This window comes from Nicotiana sylvestris, chromosome 8, assembly GCF_000393655.2.
Source record: "Nicotiana sylvestris chromosome 8, ASM39365v2, whole genome shotgun sequence".
NCBI classification, from domain to species: Eukaryota; Viridiplantae; Streptophyta; class Magnoliopsida; order Solanales; family Solanaceae; genus Nicotiana; species Nicotiana sylvestris.
In genome coordinates, this window is record NC_091064.1 from 127,559,640 (window position 1) to 127,575,137 (window position 15,498).

Sequence of the window (15,498 nt, forward strand, 5' to 3'; positions counted from 1 at the left end):
TACTTGAGGGCCATGACTACTATCTTCCATGATATGTTACACAAAGAGATTGAGGTGTATGTAGATGTTGTCATCATAAAGTCCAAGAAAGCCACTGACCACATGGAAGATTTGAGGAAGTTCTTCAACAGACTGAGAAGATACAACCTGAAACTGAATCCCGCAAAATGTGCATTTGGGGTTCCTGCCTGAAAACTACTTAGGTTCATTGTGAGTTGCTGAGGGATAGAACTGGATCCATCTAATGTCAAAGCTATTCAAGAACTGCCACCGCAAAAGAACAAGAAGGACGTAATGAGCTTCCTGGGAAGACTCAACTACATCAGTCGATTCATAGCACAATCTACGGTCATTTGTGAGCGGATTTGTAACATGTTGAAGAAGGAGTCCACTACCACATGGACTGATGATTGCCAAAAACCTTTCGACAGAATCAAGGAATACCTATCAACACCACCAGTCATAGTTTCGCCTGAGCCGGGTAGACCTCTATTACTCTACCTTGCAGTATTGGATGGAGCGTTCGGTTGTGTTCTGGGGCGGCATGATGAAACGGGGAGGAAAGAGCAGGCCATCTATTACCTCAGTAAGAAATTCACCCTGTACGAGGCTCGATATTCTCTGTTAGAGTGCACTTGTTGTGCTTTAACTTGGGTAGCTCAGAAGTTGAGGCACTACTTCTGTGCCTATACTACATATCTCATATCAAGAATAGATCCCTAGAAGTACATCTTTCAGAAGACAATTCCCACTAGCAAGCTGGCCAAGTGGAAAATCCTATTGAGTGAATTTGACATTGTCTACGTGTCTCAGAAAGCAATCAAAGGATAGGCACTAGCAGATCACCTTGCTAAAAATCCTGTGGACGGAGAATACGAACCCCTGAAAACATATTTTCCTGATGAAGAGGTATCATTCATAGGAGAAGACATTGCAGAATCCTATGACGGTTGGAGAATGTTTTTCGATGGAGCAGCAAATTTTAAAGAAGCTGGCATAGGAGCAGTCCTAGTATCAAAAACCGGTCAGCATTATCTGGTATCTGCCAAACTCAAGTTCTCGTGCACCAACAACATGGCCGAGTACGAAACCTGCATCTTGGGGCTCAAGATGACCATTGACATGAACATCCAAGAGTTGCTAGTAATTGGGGATTCAGACTTGCTTATACATCAGGTCCGAGAAGAATGGGCGACCAAGAACGCCAAGATACTCCCTTATCTGCATCATGTACAGGAGTTGAGAAAAAGGTTCACAAAGACAAAATTCCAGCATGTTCCCAGGGTCCAGAATGAAGTCGCCGATGCACTTGCTACACTATCATCCATGATAAAACATCCAGACAAGAATTTCATTAATCCCATTTCGGTAAAGATCCATGATCAGCCCACCTACTGTGCTCATGTCGAAGAAGAAGCAGACGGTAAGCCTTGGTTTAATGATATCAAAGAATACTTGGAAAAAAGAGAATACCCAGAACTCGCAAACGCTACTCAGAAGCGCACGCTTCGGAGGTTATCCAACAATTTCTTTCACATCGGAGGAATCCTGTATAGGAGGACTCCTGATTTGGGATTACTAAGGTGTGTAGATGCAAAGGAAACATCCAGGCTATTAGAGGAAATTCATGCAGGGACATGCGGTACAGATATAAATGACTTTGTTTTAGCAAAGAAAATACTCCAAACTGGTTACTTTTGGATAACTATGGAAACAGACTGCATCCAGTATGTCCGAAAGTGCCACCGCTGCCAGATACATGCAGACATGATAAAGGTGCCTCCAAATGAGCTTAATGCAACAAGCTCGCCGTGACCGTTCGCCGCCTGAGGAATTGATGTTATCGGACCAATCAAACCCGCCGCATCAAACGGGCACAGGTTTATCCTAGTAGCAATTGATTATTTCACCAAATGGGTTGAAGCAGCTTCTTACAAGGCAGTGACTAAAAAAGTCGTGGCGGATTTCGTCCGCGACCGTATCGTGTGTCGGTTTGAAATTCTAGAGTCAATCATTACTGATAATGGCTCCAACCTCAACAGTGACTGGATGAAATCCATGTGTGAAACCTTCAAGATCTCACACAAGAATTCTATAGCCTACAGACCTCAGATGAACGGAGCCATAGAGGCCGCCAACAAGAATATCTAAAAGATACTAAGGAAAATGATAGAGAAGCATAAGTAGTGGCACGAGAAGCTATAGCTTGCTTTATTGGGATACCACACCACAATCCGCACATCGACAGGAGCAACCCCCTATATACTGGTCTACGGTACAGAGGCAGTCATTCCCGTTGAGGTAGAAATTCCTTCCTTAAGGATCATACAGGAATCAGAGCTCGACGACGCAAAATGGGTGAAGAGTCATTATGAGCAACTAGCTCTTATAGACGGAAAGAGAATGAATGCATTTTTCCACGGTCAGCTCTATCAGAACAGAATGTCCAGAGCCTTCAACAAAAGAGTCAAGCAGAGATAATTCACACCGGGGCAGCTTGTGTTAAAGAAAATTTTTCCACATTAAGATGAAGCCAAAGGGAAATTCTCTCCCAACTGGCAGGTTCTGTACATGGTTCACTGGGTTCTAACAAGAGGAGCCCTCATACTTGCAGAAATTGACGGAGAAGTTTGGCCAAAGCCGATCAATTCAGACACAGTCAAGCGATACTATGTGCAATATTTATGATCTCCTTATATGATGTAATTTGAACTACGCCTGACCTGATTCCCATTTAAGAGGGAATACGTAGGAAACCCTATGGGTTCGGTCACAATTCAATAAAATTTCTATTTCCCCTGCTATTGGAAACTGGGCAGAATTTTGAGGAGGACCTTTAAAATTCCGAAGTCGATTCCAGCCATTTATCATTAACAGCCGTCAGAAGCAACAGCCAAGTAAATAGGGGCAGAATTTTGAGGAGGACCCTCAAAATTTCGTAGCAAGAGAAGTTGCAATGTCTTGAACCACGTTGCAGTCGTCGGTTCATCTAAAGAAAACTATTCTTAATTATGTACTTATGCTATGATTTTACTAAATCATGCATGTTTATTACTAAAATTGCCTTGTGTAGCAACGCTACCCCAGTAATATATACGGTATCGCCCGGATCAAAGCCGAGCAGGTCAAGAAAAGCCAGCGGGGATACAAACTAACCTTTCCCCCTTTACAAACTCACGATTTTTCTTTGGATGCAGGCACTTGAGTTGCAAAATCATCAAATATACTATACGCTCACTCACAAAGTTTAGGAATACAACTCTTCGAACCGTTGCACTTACTCGCAACTACTATTCGCACAACAGTATCCCCAGCAGGCACAATATCCCCAACAATCGCGATACTGCAATCCGCTATCAGCTAAGAAAACTCCTGTATATGGCTACCATTCTGCCTTCTGAGGTTAAGCTCTACCTGCATCTGCATTCTCTGCATTGTATAAGGCTACTATTCTGCCTTCCGAGGTTATGCTCTACCTCCATCTGCATTCTCTGCATTGCATAAGGCTACCATTCTACCTTTCGAGACTAAGCTCTGTCTCCATCTGCATTCTTTGCATTACATAAGGCTACCATTCTGCCTTCTGAGGTTAAGCTCTACCTCCATCTACATTCTCTGCATTGCATAAGGCTACCATTCTGCCTTCCGAGGTTAAGCTCTACCTCCATATTGCATGGCTATAAGATCGCCACTTCATTTTGCATATTGCATGGCTGAAAGATCACCACTTCATTTACATCTTGCATGGCTGAAAGATCGCCACTTCATTTACATCTTGCATCGGCTGAAAGATCGCCACTTTATTTACATCTTGCATAAGCTGAAAGATCGCCACTGCATTTATACCTTGCATCGGCTGAAAGATCGCCAATTTATTTACATCTTGCATGGCTGAAAGATTGCCACCTTATTTACATTTGCATGGCTGAAAGATCGCCACCTTATTTACATTTGCATTGGCTGAAAGATCGCCACCTTATTTACATTTGCACTGGCTGAAAGATCGCCACCTTATTTACATTTGCACTGGTTGAAAGATCGCCACCTACTGCATCTCATAGGCTGAAAGATCGCCAAATCACCCAAAGGCATCATTGTTCGGAGGCACCATTTTCATATCCCGAGAATGTCATGCCATGGCCTGAGGACCCCTTTTATCTTTTGCATATCATTATTCAAAGGCGTCATAGTTCAGAGGCATCCTTCTCATGGCCCGAGATCACCATTTCATGGCCTGCGAATACTTGTTATACGCTTCATGGCCCAGGACGTCATGGTCTGAGGACGTCATCCTACCCGTCCAAAGACAACATTTCATGGTCCAACGGGAACTTGCATCATGTTTAAATTTCTGCACAACATATTGTTCATTTGCAGGTAAACCGGTGAGCAACGGCCATCTCAACAGGAGCAATCGTGCTCCAGTTCCCGCAGCCCTATTAGACTTTAACCATCCATCCTAACCCAAATATCGCGTCTGTCTTGGAAAATCTCCATCGGCATATTCCGCCGACGGATCCTGAACTACATATGGCCTGATTCCTGTAAGACCAGGGATATATAGGTAGCTCAGGATCTAGAACTTGGTCAAACTCTTCAACCATTACGTTCGTTCAAAATTGGCCATCATATCTTTACCCGATAACTCTTTCATTCTTCCCGAGTAAAGAAGCGCAGCTGTTGATACCTAATTTTTCCCTGTATATTTTTTTTATAAACACAAAATACTTTAAAATTAGCATATGTATGTATATAAAAGTGTGTCCAAATGTTTTAGTATTTTTCCTAATTTTTTAAAAGATTTTTAAATCAATTTATTGCCCTATTTTAGCAGTACAAAAACCAATAATTATTCCTCAAATTATCATTTTAGTGATATACTTATTTTATTCTTATATTTATACCAAAATATAGTTAAGGTAATTATTACACATTTTTACAAATTTGTTTAATATTTTTAAAGCTAAATTGCATATAATTGCAATTTCAGACTATTGTAAGATTTAATTTCATTTATAATTACAAAATTGATTCCAGTATTTTTTATTTAATATTTATACATTATTAATTAGTTTGGTACCTTTAATTTATTTCCATAAATCATTTACTATTTTATATAAAATGAAAAGGGGAAAATGGCTATTTAAATACTAGCCCTATTTCATTTCAATTGTAGTCCAAATCAACCCCCCAATTAAACTCAATTGCAATTCTAAATCACCCGACCCCTAACCATTTATCCAACCCGCCGGGTTCCCTCTTTTGATCCAGGCCGTTGATCAAAATGATCAACAACCACGATTCTACCTTTCCTTTTTTAATTCACACACACCCCAACCCTAAAATCATTTTCATTCACCCGCCGCCTTTGGAACCCCTTTCCTCTCTCAAACTCTCTCGAACATTCCCTAACCCTAGCTGCCTCTCATCATCTTCCACCTCGAAACCAACCGGAAACTATGGCTTCCCAAGCTATGAGGGACCTATACTCACCTCCCCTTGCTCTTACACATCTGATACTTGAAGATTCGAGGCCAGGCCTCGAAGGTTTGCAACCAGACCTCTGCCGATTCAAGGTTCCAGAGTCATCGCTAGCCTTGCTCCGGCGTACCATGGTGTTTTGAGCCTGGTTCTGACCTCTCCGACTTAGATCGGTGATCTTTTTCAAAGCCTTTATCATTTTTAGGGTTTTCCTGTAACCCTAACCCTTCGAGGTTTTCTCTGATCTCTTTAGATCCGTTGTGTATCTATGCTCTCTTTGAGTTTTCAAACGATCTCCCTAACTTTTCTTTCGAAAATTACTTTTCAAAGTCTTTCTTTTACGATTTAGGGTTTTCTGAAAATGCCTAAGTGTTTCTCTGACTTTCTTTTCCTTTTCTTTTGTGTGTATTTGCCTCTAATGTGTTCTATGTTTTCCTTATACCTGTATGTTCTTCTACTGTGCTTTCTATATTCTGTTCTTGTATGTTCCTCTACTGTGCTTTCTATACTATGTTTTTGTATGCTTTTATACTATGTCCTGCTATTTTCTTCTACTATGTTCTGGTATGTTTCGCCTACTGTATTCTTCTACCATGTTCTTAAGTGTTCTTACTATTTTTCTTCTATTGAACTTTGTTTAAGTTTCTTTTAAAAGGATATTCTTAAGCATGCTTTCTTCTACTGTTCTTATAAGTCTTTTCTCATCATGTTTTGAATTAGTTTCTTTACTCTGTTTTCCTTGAACCCCTTTACTGTATTTACATGCTATTCATGAGTTCTGTTGCTAGAAGAAGCATGTTAGAAGTTTCGGTTCGTTTCTGAAACCTCTAAGCATGTTTCGATTCGACTACTTGTCTCATCATCTCTGTACTTGATTCAAGGTAGAAACCCTAGAATTTGGGGGTTCTGCCGAGGTTTAATTGAATAGGGTTTTATTTTAGAACCCTTAACTCTTTCAGACTGACTTTGAGTCTCTGAATTGAGTTTGGACATCTTTGTTTTCATACAATGCTGAACTTTTTGCTAAACTCTTCTACACTGGATTTTTCTACTGATTTACACGACATTCTTTTTTCATGCTCACATGCTCCTTATATATGATGAATTTTCCTCTAAATGGTTTTCAAATTTGCAATTAGTGCAAACTTCCTTCTGAATATAGCTTGATTGATTTCTTTCCATCTTTTACTGATTTCCTCTGTTACTCGACTTAAGTAAAACCCTTCTTCATCTTTTCTAACTTGGTTCATTCATACCAAATCTCAGACCTTGTGATTTACTGGCTGTTAATTGACTCCCTTACCTTATTTTCACAAACCGTGTACTATCGAAACCCTATCCTTAAATAACCTTTATGTATTTTCCCTCAATTGCATGCTTTACATAAAGTGTTTATTCAATTCCTTTCCTTAAATGGTTTTACTCGTTTTGAATCTGAATCCCTTAATTAAGGGAAGCCTTGTGTAATTGATTGACAATTAGTTTTCAAACTATTTTCTTACCTTATTCTGCCTGCTTTCTACACTATAAAAGGTACGACCCTTTTAACAAAACACACACTTCAGACTTCACAATTTCACAATCTCTTTTGAACTCACACTTATAGTATTATGTCTTACTGTTTGCACTTTGGTTTTTACAAGACTACTGCTTTTTCTACTTATTTCTTTGAAACTGGTATGTCCTGATTTACGTTTTAGCATCACCCCAATGTGTTTACTTATAGTCTTTGTATCCATGTCTACTTTATTGTTTTCTATAGAGTTCGACATTTAGCTTAGTATACCTATGTTTTACTGCCTGTTTCGGTTATGAATCTTTTCTCCCTACCCCATTACCCCTATGTGTTTGTAAATGGTGGTTTAGGGCATGGCAATATGAGTTGTTGTCCATGAACTGAGCTTTGAACCAATGGGGACTTAACCTCTAAACAGGCTGGAGGGTATGCCAGCACATCCTATTGCCGGGTATACCCATCAGCCTGCACTTCTTGTGCTCTCGCAATCCCCCATTCCCTATATTCCTATGTGTACTGTTTCCCTTCCCTTTTTCCCCTTTTAGAATTCTGCACTTGCACTCTCTCCTAGTCTCTAAGTTCTGCCCCCTCTTGTGAGCCTTGCCTTGGGACCTTGAGTTCCCTCTGAACTTCGACACCTGAGGGCTGGCCCTTCCACACTGCACTTTGTCTTAGTATGGCGATACATTTGGATGTAAGCACTGCCCGGAGTTCTTATGAAACTCTTAGGGAACTCTAACACACCCAAGCAGTAGAAAGGCTTTGAAACATGATCTTTGGAGTTGGTTTACTTCATACTTTAGACAAAAAGTTTGAATCAGGCTCTCCTTGGTTGTAATTTTCAACTTCTGATGTATTTTCTTTACTTTATTTTTTCTGGAATGTAATAATCTATTGGGGATGGCTAGTGAAAACACGGGGGAATAACTATGTATGTAAAAGGGGTAGATATCCTGCTCATAGGGAATTTCTGATCTATGCATATCATATAGATATCCTGCCTATAGGAATTATGCACTTTCATATGTAGATACTATGCCTATAAGGAATTCTGCACCCATATAGATATCCTGCCTATAGTTTTCTGTGATTCTGCATTCATATGGATATCCTGCCTATAGTTAAATTTCTCCATCTCTCATATAGATACTATGCTCGTAGTTAACTGGAAATCTGAACCCTGCATACGCATCTGTCACTAGACAAACCTGTATATAGGGCTTAAACAACTAACTGCATCTAGATATCATGTTCATAGGCTTAAACGAAGTACAACATTTAGATGTCATGTCTATAGGATTTTTGCACTCTTGCTATGTCTGTAAAAGTGTCCAAAATCGACAACACATAGAAAACATGCCTATAGGAGCTTTAATCGAATCTGAACTGCTTCATTTGCTTATAATTTTAAAACAAGGCACAAATGACGTGTGCTCTTTTGCTAAAACTCGCCTTTCTTTAATAATAAACGATTTTTTTCCTTAAACCAATATGTATTCATGTTTACTTCATTGTTTCTAGAATCAGTAGATTGATGCCTATAGGGTCTTCGTCTACCACCTAGGCAAGCCATAGGGTGAAAATTTATAAACTGATTCAGATTTTATATGCTACAACCAGCAGGCAGACCTGATTCGAGATTCTTATCTGAACTATGTAATAAATCAATCTGCCTCGACCCTTTAAGTTTTAATAAGACCTTAAACAGTACATGCAAGTCCTGCTACATTATGTGTTTTCTTTGGTTTAAAGGAGGTCTGTTTGAGTCTTTTTATTTGTTTATATTCTTTCCCCAAACTTGCTATATGTGTTTTGTTTGTCGCCTTAGTATTTTACCTTTTGAAACCACAAATAAGCCCAATACCTCCTCCTTTTAGGATTAGTAGTCCTAAATGCCTCCAGGACTGATAGGATTGGGGAGGGTAATAGCATGCAATAAGTGAACGAGACCATTCTGCACTTTAATACCTTAACAGGGTGGTAAAGGGTAGATATGGATATGATGACCACGCAATAACATCACGTGGAGCCCCTCACTGATAAGTGATTACCGGATGTTGTATGAGGTGATCCATATTATTAATAAACCTAGGACTCCCTTCATTTGTTTTTTTTGTTTCTTTTAAATATTTTTAAACCATTTCTTTTAAGAAAATCAACTCTTTTAGTTCCTTTTTCTTACTTTTGTTTATTACTTGAAAATCCCCTCTTATTTGAAGCCTTTATTTGCCTATGTGTTATTTGCACTAATGTAATGGGGGGCATCCCCCCGGAAGGTCACCTACTCGGAGTAGCCAAGATGTGCTAAAGGGGGTCTCGATAGAAAAATAATGTACCAGGCCAAATGGTCGAACGAACCATGTCCGTATAGAATAACTGAGCCCTTAACAGCAAAAGGCATATATATTTGTACCAAGTAATCAAAGTATACTTTCCAAAAACATTTTTCATTTCAAAGAAGCTCGGTATTTTTGCAAAAACATCTCATCTGTCAAAAACATCCCGAACACTCGGGGACTGGCATCAACAACTCAAAACAATGTGACCCCGAGGTCGGAGCTTCAAACTCGTAAGCCCTCAATAAGGCAACAATAAGATTACAAAACAGATCTAGAGCCAGAAATGTCCCGAACACTCGGGGACTGACGTCGGAAACTCAAGGACACATAACCTCCGGGTCGGAAACTCCAAAATCGTAAGCCCTCAATGAGGCAATACCATGTTTACAAGTAATGGCTCCCGAGCCAAGAAACCCTCGATGACTCGGTGACTGCCGTGAATCACCACCCCCATCGACTTTCCAAAACCCGAGGCCACAAGACCACATGCGGGCAACCTCGGTCTCGTAAGACCTATATAAGGCAATATCTGTAAGACCTCAAGCAAGGCATAAACCACACTTGTACCAAGTGACAATATCTGTAAGACCTCAAAAAAGTCATGAACCATACTTGTACCAAGTAGCCAAAACTGTAAGTCCTCAAAGGCATGTAAAACTTGTAAGACCTTACCAAAGGCATAATCTCAAAGAAAGACCCTCGAGGAAATCCATGCTAGGGGCTTCGCCCTCTTGGAAGAGTTGGCGCGAGCGAGGGCAGACGAGCGTGATGCTCGGTTGTTTTTGCCCGATGTTGAAGAAAGTGAAGATGAGGCCGGCAGAAAGCGAAGATGGCGCGAGCCAAATGGGCTCAGTTATTCTATACGGACACGGTTCGTTCGACCATTTGGCCTGGTACATCATTTTCCTATTGGGACCCCATTTGGTGTTTCTTAGTTTTTTTGAGTGGATGACCTTCTGGGGGAATGCCTCCCAGTGTTCGAGGTTGATTGCAAAAGAAGCCTCGAATACTTGTTGAGTCTTCCTTAGGTGGCATGCAGATGTTGCCTCGTTAAAAACCTTGTAGGTAAAACCCTTTTCGGGATAAAAACTCGGTTGAAGGAAAAAAGTGCAATAGATGCTTTCAAACCTTAAGGTCTTCGAGTTGGGTTAGCGCTTTGACTGCTTCGGTCGGGCGCCTGCATAAGGGTTAGTAAGAGATATGAAATGAGAAGGGAGATGGTTATACCTTAGTGTGGGATGTGACGACGATGTTTCGAGGACCGATATGTCCTAGCTACTCAAGATGAGGACGCGGTACGGTCCATTACTTTTGTTTAATCGATATTAATCAAAGGTATGGTTTGATTACCATTCGGCTCTTTTGCGAGGGGAGGTATTGGTGCCATGCCACATCGTGCACCGCGAACATTTCCCTTACTGCATGTTGTTGCTCGTAGACAATTTTAATCCTATACTTTGTTGGAAATTTCATCATTTGGTGGAGAGTGGATGGTACTGCTCTCATGCAGTGTATCCACGATCGTCCGAACAAGGTGTTGTACCTCATGTCTCCTTCAATGAAATGGAATTTGGCGTTTGGCGGCCACGATGACTGGGAGGGTGATTTCTCTTTTCGTTGTTTCACTTGCCATGTTGAATCCATTGAGGAATCGAGCGGTGGGCGCGATTTGGTCAAGCAGTCCGAGCTGCTCTACCACCCTCGACCCGATAATGTTGGCCGAGCTACCTGGATCCACGAGTACATGTTTTAGTTGAAAAGAATTTACAAGGAAAGAGATTACCAGTGCGTCATTGTGAGGTTGAGACAAGGTCTCGGTGTTCTCTTTGTGGAATGTGAGGGCATCATCGGGTATATACCCTCGGGTTCGCTTTTTTCTAGTGATGTATATTTTTGTACTTCTCATCACAGGATCCTACGGGGCATCGACGCCTCCCAAGATGATGTGGATGACATGTTATGACTCATTTGTTTTGTTCTTCTTGGTCGCCTCTCTTTCGCAGAACTGATTTTTTGCTCGATCGCTGAGGAATTCCCGGAGGTAACCTTTGTCGAGTAACCGGGCCACTTCCTCCCGGGATTGCCGACAATCTTCGATCTTGTGTCTGTGCGTGTTATGAAATTCGCATACTAAATTGTAGTTCTTTTGCGAAGGATCCGATTGTACAGGTCTGGGCCATCTGGTGTCTCTGATTTTGCTGATGGCGAAGACAATCTCCGATACATCGACATTGAAGTTGTATTCTAATAAGCGAGGCACCTCTTTTGGTCCTACATTCCTATCGAACCCGACTCTATTGATGAGCCCCCAAGAGTTCTATCCTTTATCTATCCTTTGATCGTTACGCGGTGGGTTGCGCCTTGGGGTGTTCCTTCTGTCTTCGATGTATGGTTTATATATTTCTTTGTTTGGCTTTGGCTCCTTCACCAAGAGCCTGCTTAAATATACTGAGCCCGAGGGGGCTTCCAGCTGGTCATCCTCGACCTTGATTTTTGACTGGTATCGGTTGTGGACGTCCGACCAGGTCACGACGGGATATTCGACCTGATTCTCTTTCAGCTTCTTTGAAGCCACCGAGCTTTGTTCATTCAGGCCTTGAGTGAAGTGCTGCACCGCCCAGTCGTCAGAGACCGGTGGTAGTTCCATTCTTTCCATTTAGAAGAGAGACACGAACTCTCGCAACATTTCATTCTCCCTCTGCTTGATCTTGAACACATCAGTTTCCTTGTTGCTACTTTGACGGCATTGGCATGTGCCTTTATGAATGAGTCTGCCAGCATGGCAAATGAGTCTATGGAGTTGGGAGCTATGTTGTGATACCACATCATTGTCCCCTTCAAGAGTGTTTCCCCGAACTTCTTCAGTAAGACGGACTCCATCTCATCCTTTATATCGTTGCCCTTCACTGCGCAAGTGTAGGCAGTAATGTGTTCATTGGGGTCTAAGGACCCGTTGTGCTTTAAAAGTTCTAGCATTTTGAACTTTTTTTGAATGGGTTTCGGGGCCGCTTCCTCGGGGAACGACCTTTGTTTGAACTTCTTCGAATCCATACCTTTCAGGACCGGGGGTGCGCTCGGAATTTGGTCGACCCTGGAGTTGTAGGTTTCGACCTTTTTGTCATTGGCTTCTATCATTTTCTCGCCCGATTCGATCTTTTTGGTGAGGTCCTCGAGCATTTTCACAATGACGGGATCGGCCATCGACCTGTTATTGCTCGATCTCTCCGGTGCCTGTTCGGCTGGGGGAGCTGTCCCTGGTGCTATCGTGATCGGAGTTTTCTGGTGACATTGCAGCTGAGCAATAGCTAGCTGTTGTGCCTGCAACATTTCAAAAATAACATGAAGTCTAACCTCACGCTCTTCCATGGTCGGGGTTTTCTGAACTTCTTGTGGATCTCCCTAACGCACGCTCTTGTTGGTATGCGAGCTTATATCAACCCGTTGGGCGTCGCATGAGGCCGCATCCACGGGGGTTGGTCCTGGAGCGTTCCCAGGGTTTTGTGGTGGCACACCAATACCTGGAATACCCACACCATTTTCTCCGTGGTCCTCAAGATTGTTATTTTCACCTCCATTCACCGAGTTAGTCATTTTGACTTGAAATCGAAGATCTTGGACAAGAAAAAGCGTGAAAGATAACATGCATTGTGTAGATAAATTAGCAAGAAAATAATCACTATTATTTTTAGCCCCACGGTGGGCGCCAAACTGTTTACCGCGAAAATGGTAATAATAATTAAATTTATTTATGGGTCTCTAAAAATACGTGATCTATTTTTATGTTGGTTGTTAGGCAGTTGATGTTGTGTATGTAAGACTTAGGAACGAAATGAGAGTATCATCCTTTCCGATAGACTAGTTATCGGGGCCTCGAGGTCGATCCCAGAGCTCAACTACGAGCTATCAAAGGCAGTTGAAATGTGATTTACAGTTATAATAAAATTAACGGCGGTTCTTTATGGCCAATGATAAGCAATAAATGATGAACAAATATGAAGATAATAAATAAGAGTAATAATATCAAGAGAGTATGTTAGAGAGCGAATAGAATGTTCTTGTATATTTCGTGTGGAGCAACTGAAGCAACAGAACCTTACAAAATTACAAGGATTCCCTATATATAGGAGGAAAATCCCAACATAGTACAAAATATATTAATTACAAAGATAAAGGGATGAGATAACTATATGACACCCTGATTCGGGTTTAGAGTAGCTCACTAGGCTCTGTCAGTCCTAGCCACGTGCCTTAGGAACTCCCCATTTCTACCGTGGCCATGGTCAACGTTATCCGAAGATCGAGCGTCGACGAACCTCAAGGGACGAGACTCAATCATAACCTTTCAGCCTCGAGACTTCGAAATGGTCTTCTGAGGTGCTTCGATAATGAAAAATTGGACCCTCCGATTTCACCATATACAAATATTAGCAAAATAGAGCAAACACATACACCTAATAGCAATTAGACTGTCTATAATTAACGCATTTCTAAGACCAGTCCACCCTATTAAGTGGACTAATATTCTGGCTAAATATTTTTTTTTAAATTAATTTCTTAATGGAATTTATGTATACTTTTAGTAAATAAGCGTAATATATTTATTATTTAATGCATGTATTAGTTGATGGTCATTGAGATAATCGTTTTTAGTATTCGTAAACCCAAACATACGAAGATAGAAAACGAAACCCAGAAAAATTTAAACTCTAATCATCTCCAAATTGTAAAAATTTCACTTAACATATATCAGTTACAAAAGTGAACTTACAAGTCGATTTTGCAGAGGTAGATTTTGCCGAGGAATTGGCCAGGAGGATAGATATAGGGATTAGTTGCAGGCAGAAAATATGACACAAAGTAGAAGAGAAATAAACAATAAAAAGAAATGACTAATGAAAGAAGATGGCATATTGGTGAAGAAGTAGTAAGATGTCAAACCTTATTACCAAAAAAAAACTAAGAGGTCAAACTTGAAGATTAACGGAGAAGATCAAGAGTGAGAAGAAGTTGCCAAAAGATTTGATTGTTTGATGAGAACGAACAAAATTGTGGCAACTTGTCACGACCCGGATTTCCCACCATCGGGAGTCGTGATGGAACCTACTATTGGAGATAGGCCAGCCAAGTATTAAAACGTTTCTGATAACATTCACAACAATATAAACAAAACGAGACAATTAAATAAAAGCAGAGTATTAACTTATATAAAAACTGACTAGAAATTTGCGGAAAGTTTAACATAATCCTCTACCCAAGATTGGTGTCACAAGCTCACGAACTTCTAAGATTTACTAAAGACAATCGTCTGAAAGAAAAATTATAAACCGTTTGTTTCGGTACAAATGATAACAAACTGAATAAAGAGAGAGAGATTTCGGGCCTGCGGACATCAGCAAGGCTACCTCGGTGTCTCTGGACTGAAGGCCTGCTCCCGATCTACTGCTGCTGTCCAAAGGCTGCTCCAACTCCGTGATCTGTGCAAAAGAGCACAGAGTGTAGCATCAGCACAACCGACCCCATGTGCTGGTAAGTGTCTGGCCTAACCCCGGCGAAGTAGTGACGAGGCTAGACAGGACCTACCAAAAACAACCTGTGCAAATATATATATGTATATACAAGTACAATGGAAAATAGCGGAAAGTAAACAATTAAAGCTGGGAGGGGGAGCATGCGTACGGGCATAGCATATAAAACAGAATATTAGAAATAATAAGGGAAAACTACATTTGCTCACTTCTACCATAGAATAAGGGGAAAACAACCACTTTCACTTGTCTCAGTTTTCTTTTTCTTGTTGCAGGCGTGCAACCCGATCCCATTTCATCATATCTAGTGGTAGGCGTACCACCCGCTCCCATTTCATCATATCTTGTGGTAGGCGTACCACCCGCTCCCATTTCATTTTATCTTGTGGTAGGCGTACCACCCGCTCCCATTTCATTACATCTCGTGGTAGGCGTACCACCCGCTCTCATTTCATCATATCTTGTGGTAGGCGTACCACCCGCTCCCATTTCATTTTATCTTGTGGTAGGCATACCATACGCTCCCATTTCAGTCCAACACAATATCACAGGATAATTCCGACAAGGGAGCAAGATAACATAATAAGTTTCCCGGCAAGGGAACAAGATACCAATTTAACTATCCCGACAAGGGAGA

General features: G+C 41.1%; 1 protein-coding gene across 1 annotated transcript; it reads left to right on the top strand.

Annotated features, from left to right (window-relative positions):
• Positions 1 to 1,326: 1,326 nt before the first annotated feature.
• Positions 1,327 to 12,154, top strand: LOC138875650 (uncharacterized). The gene is made up of 2 exons (XM_070154503.1): positions 1,327 to 1,727; positions 12,058 to 12,154. The coding sequence occupies exons 1-2, from the start codon at positions 1,327 to 1,329 to the stop codon at positions 12,152 to 12,154; spliced, it is 498 nt and encodes a 165-aa protein (XP_070010604.1).
• Positions 12,155 to 15,498: the final 3,344 nt, after the last annotated feature.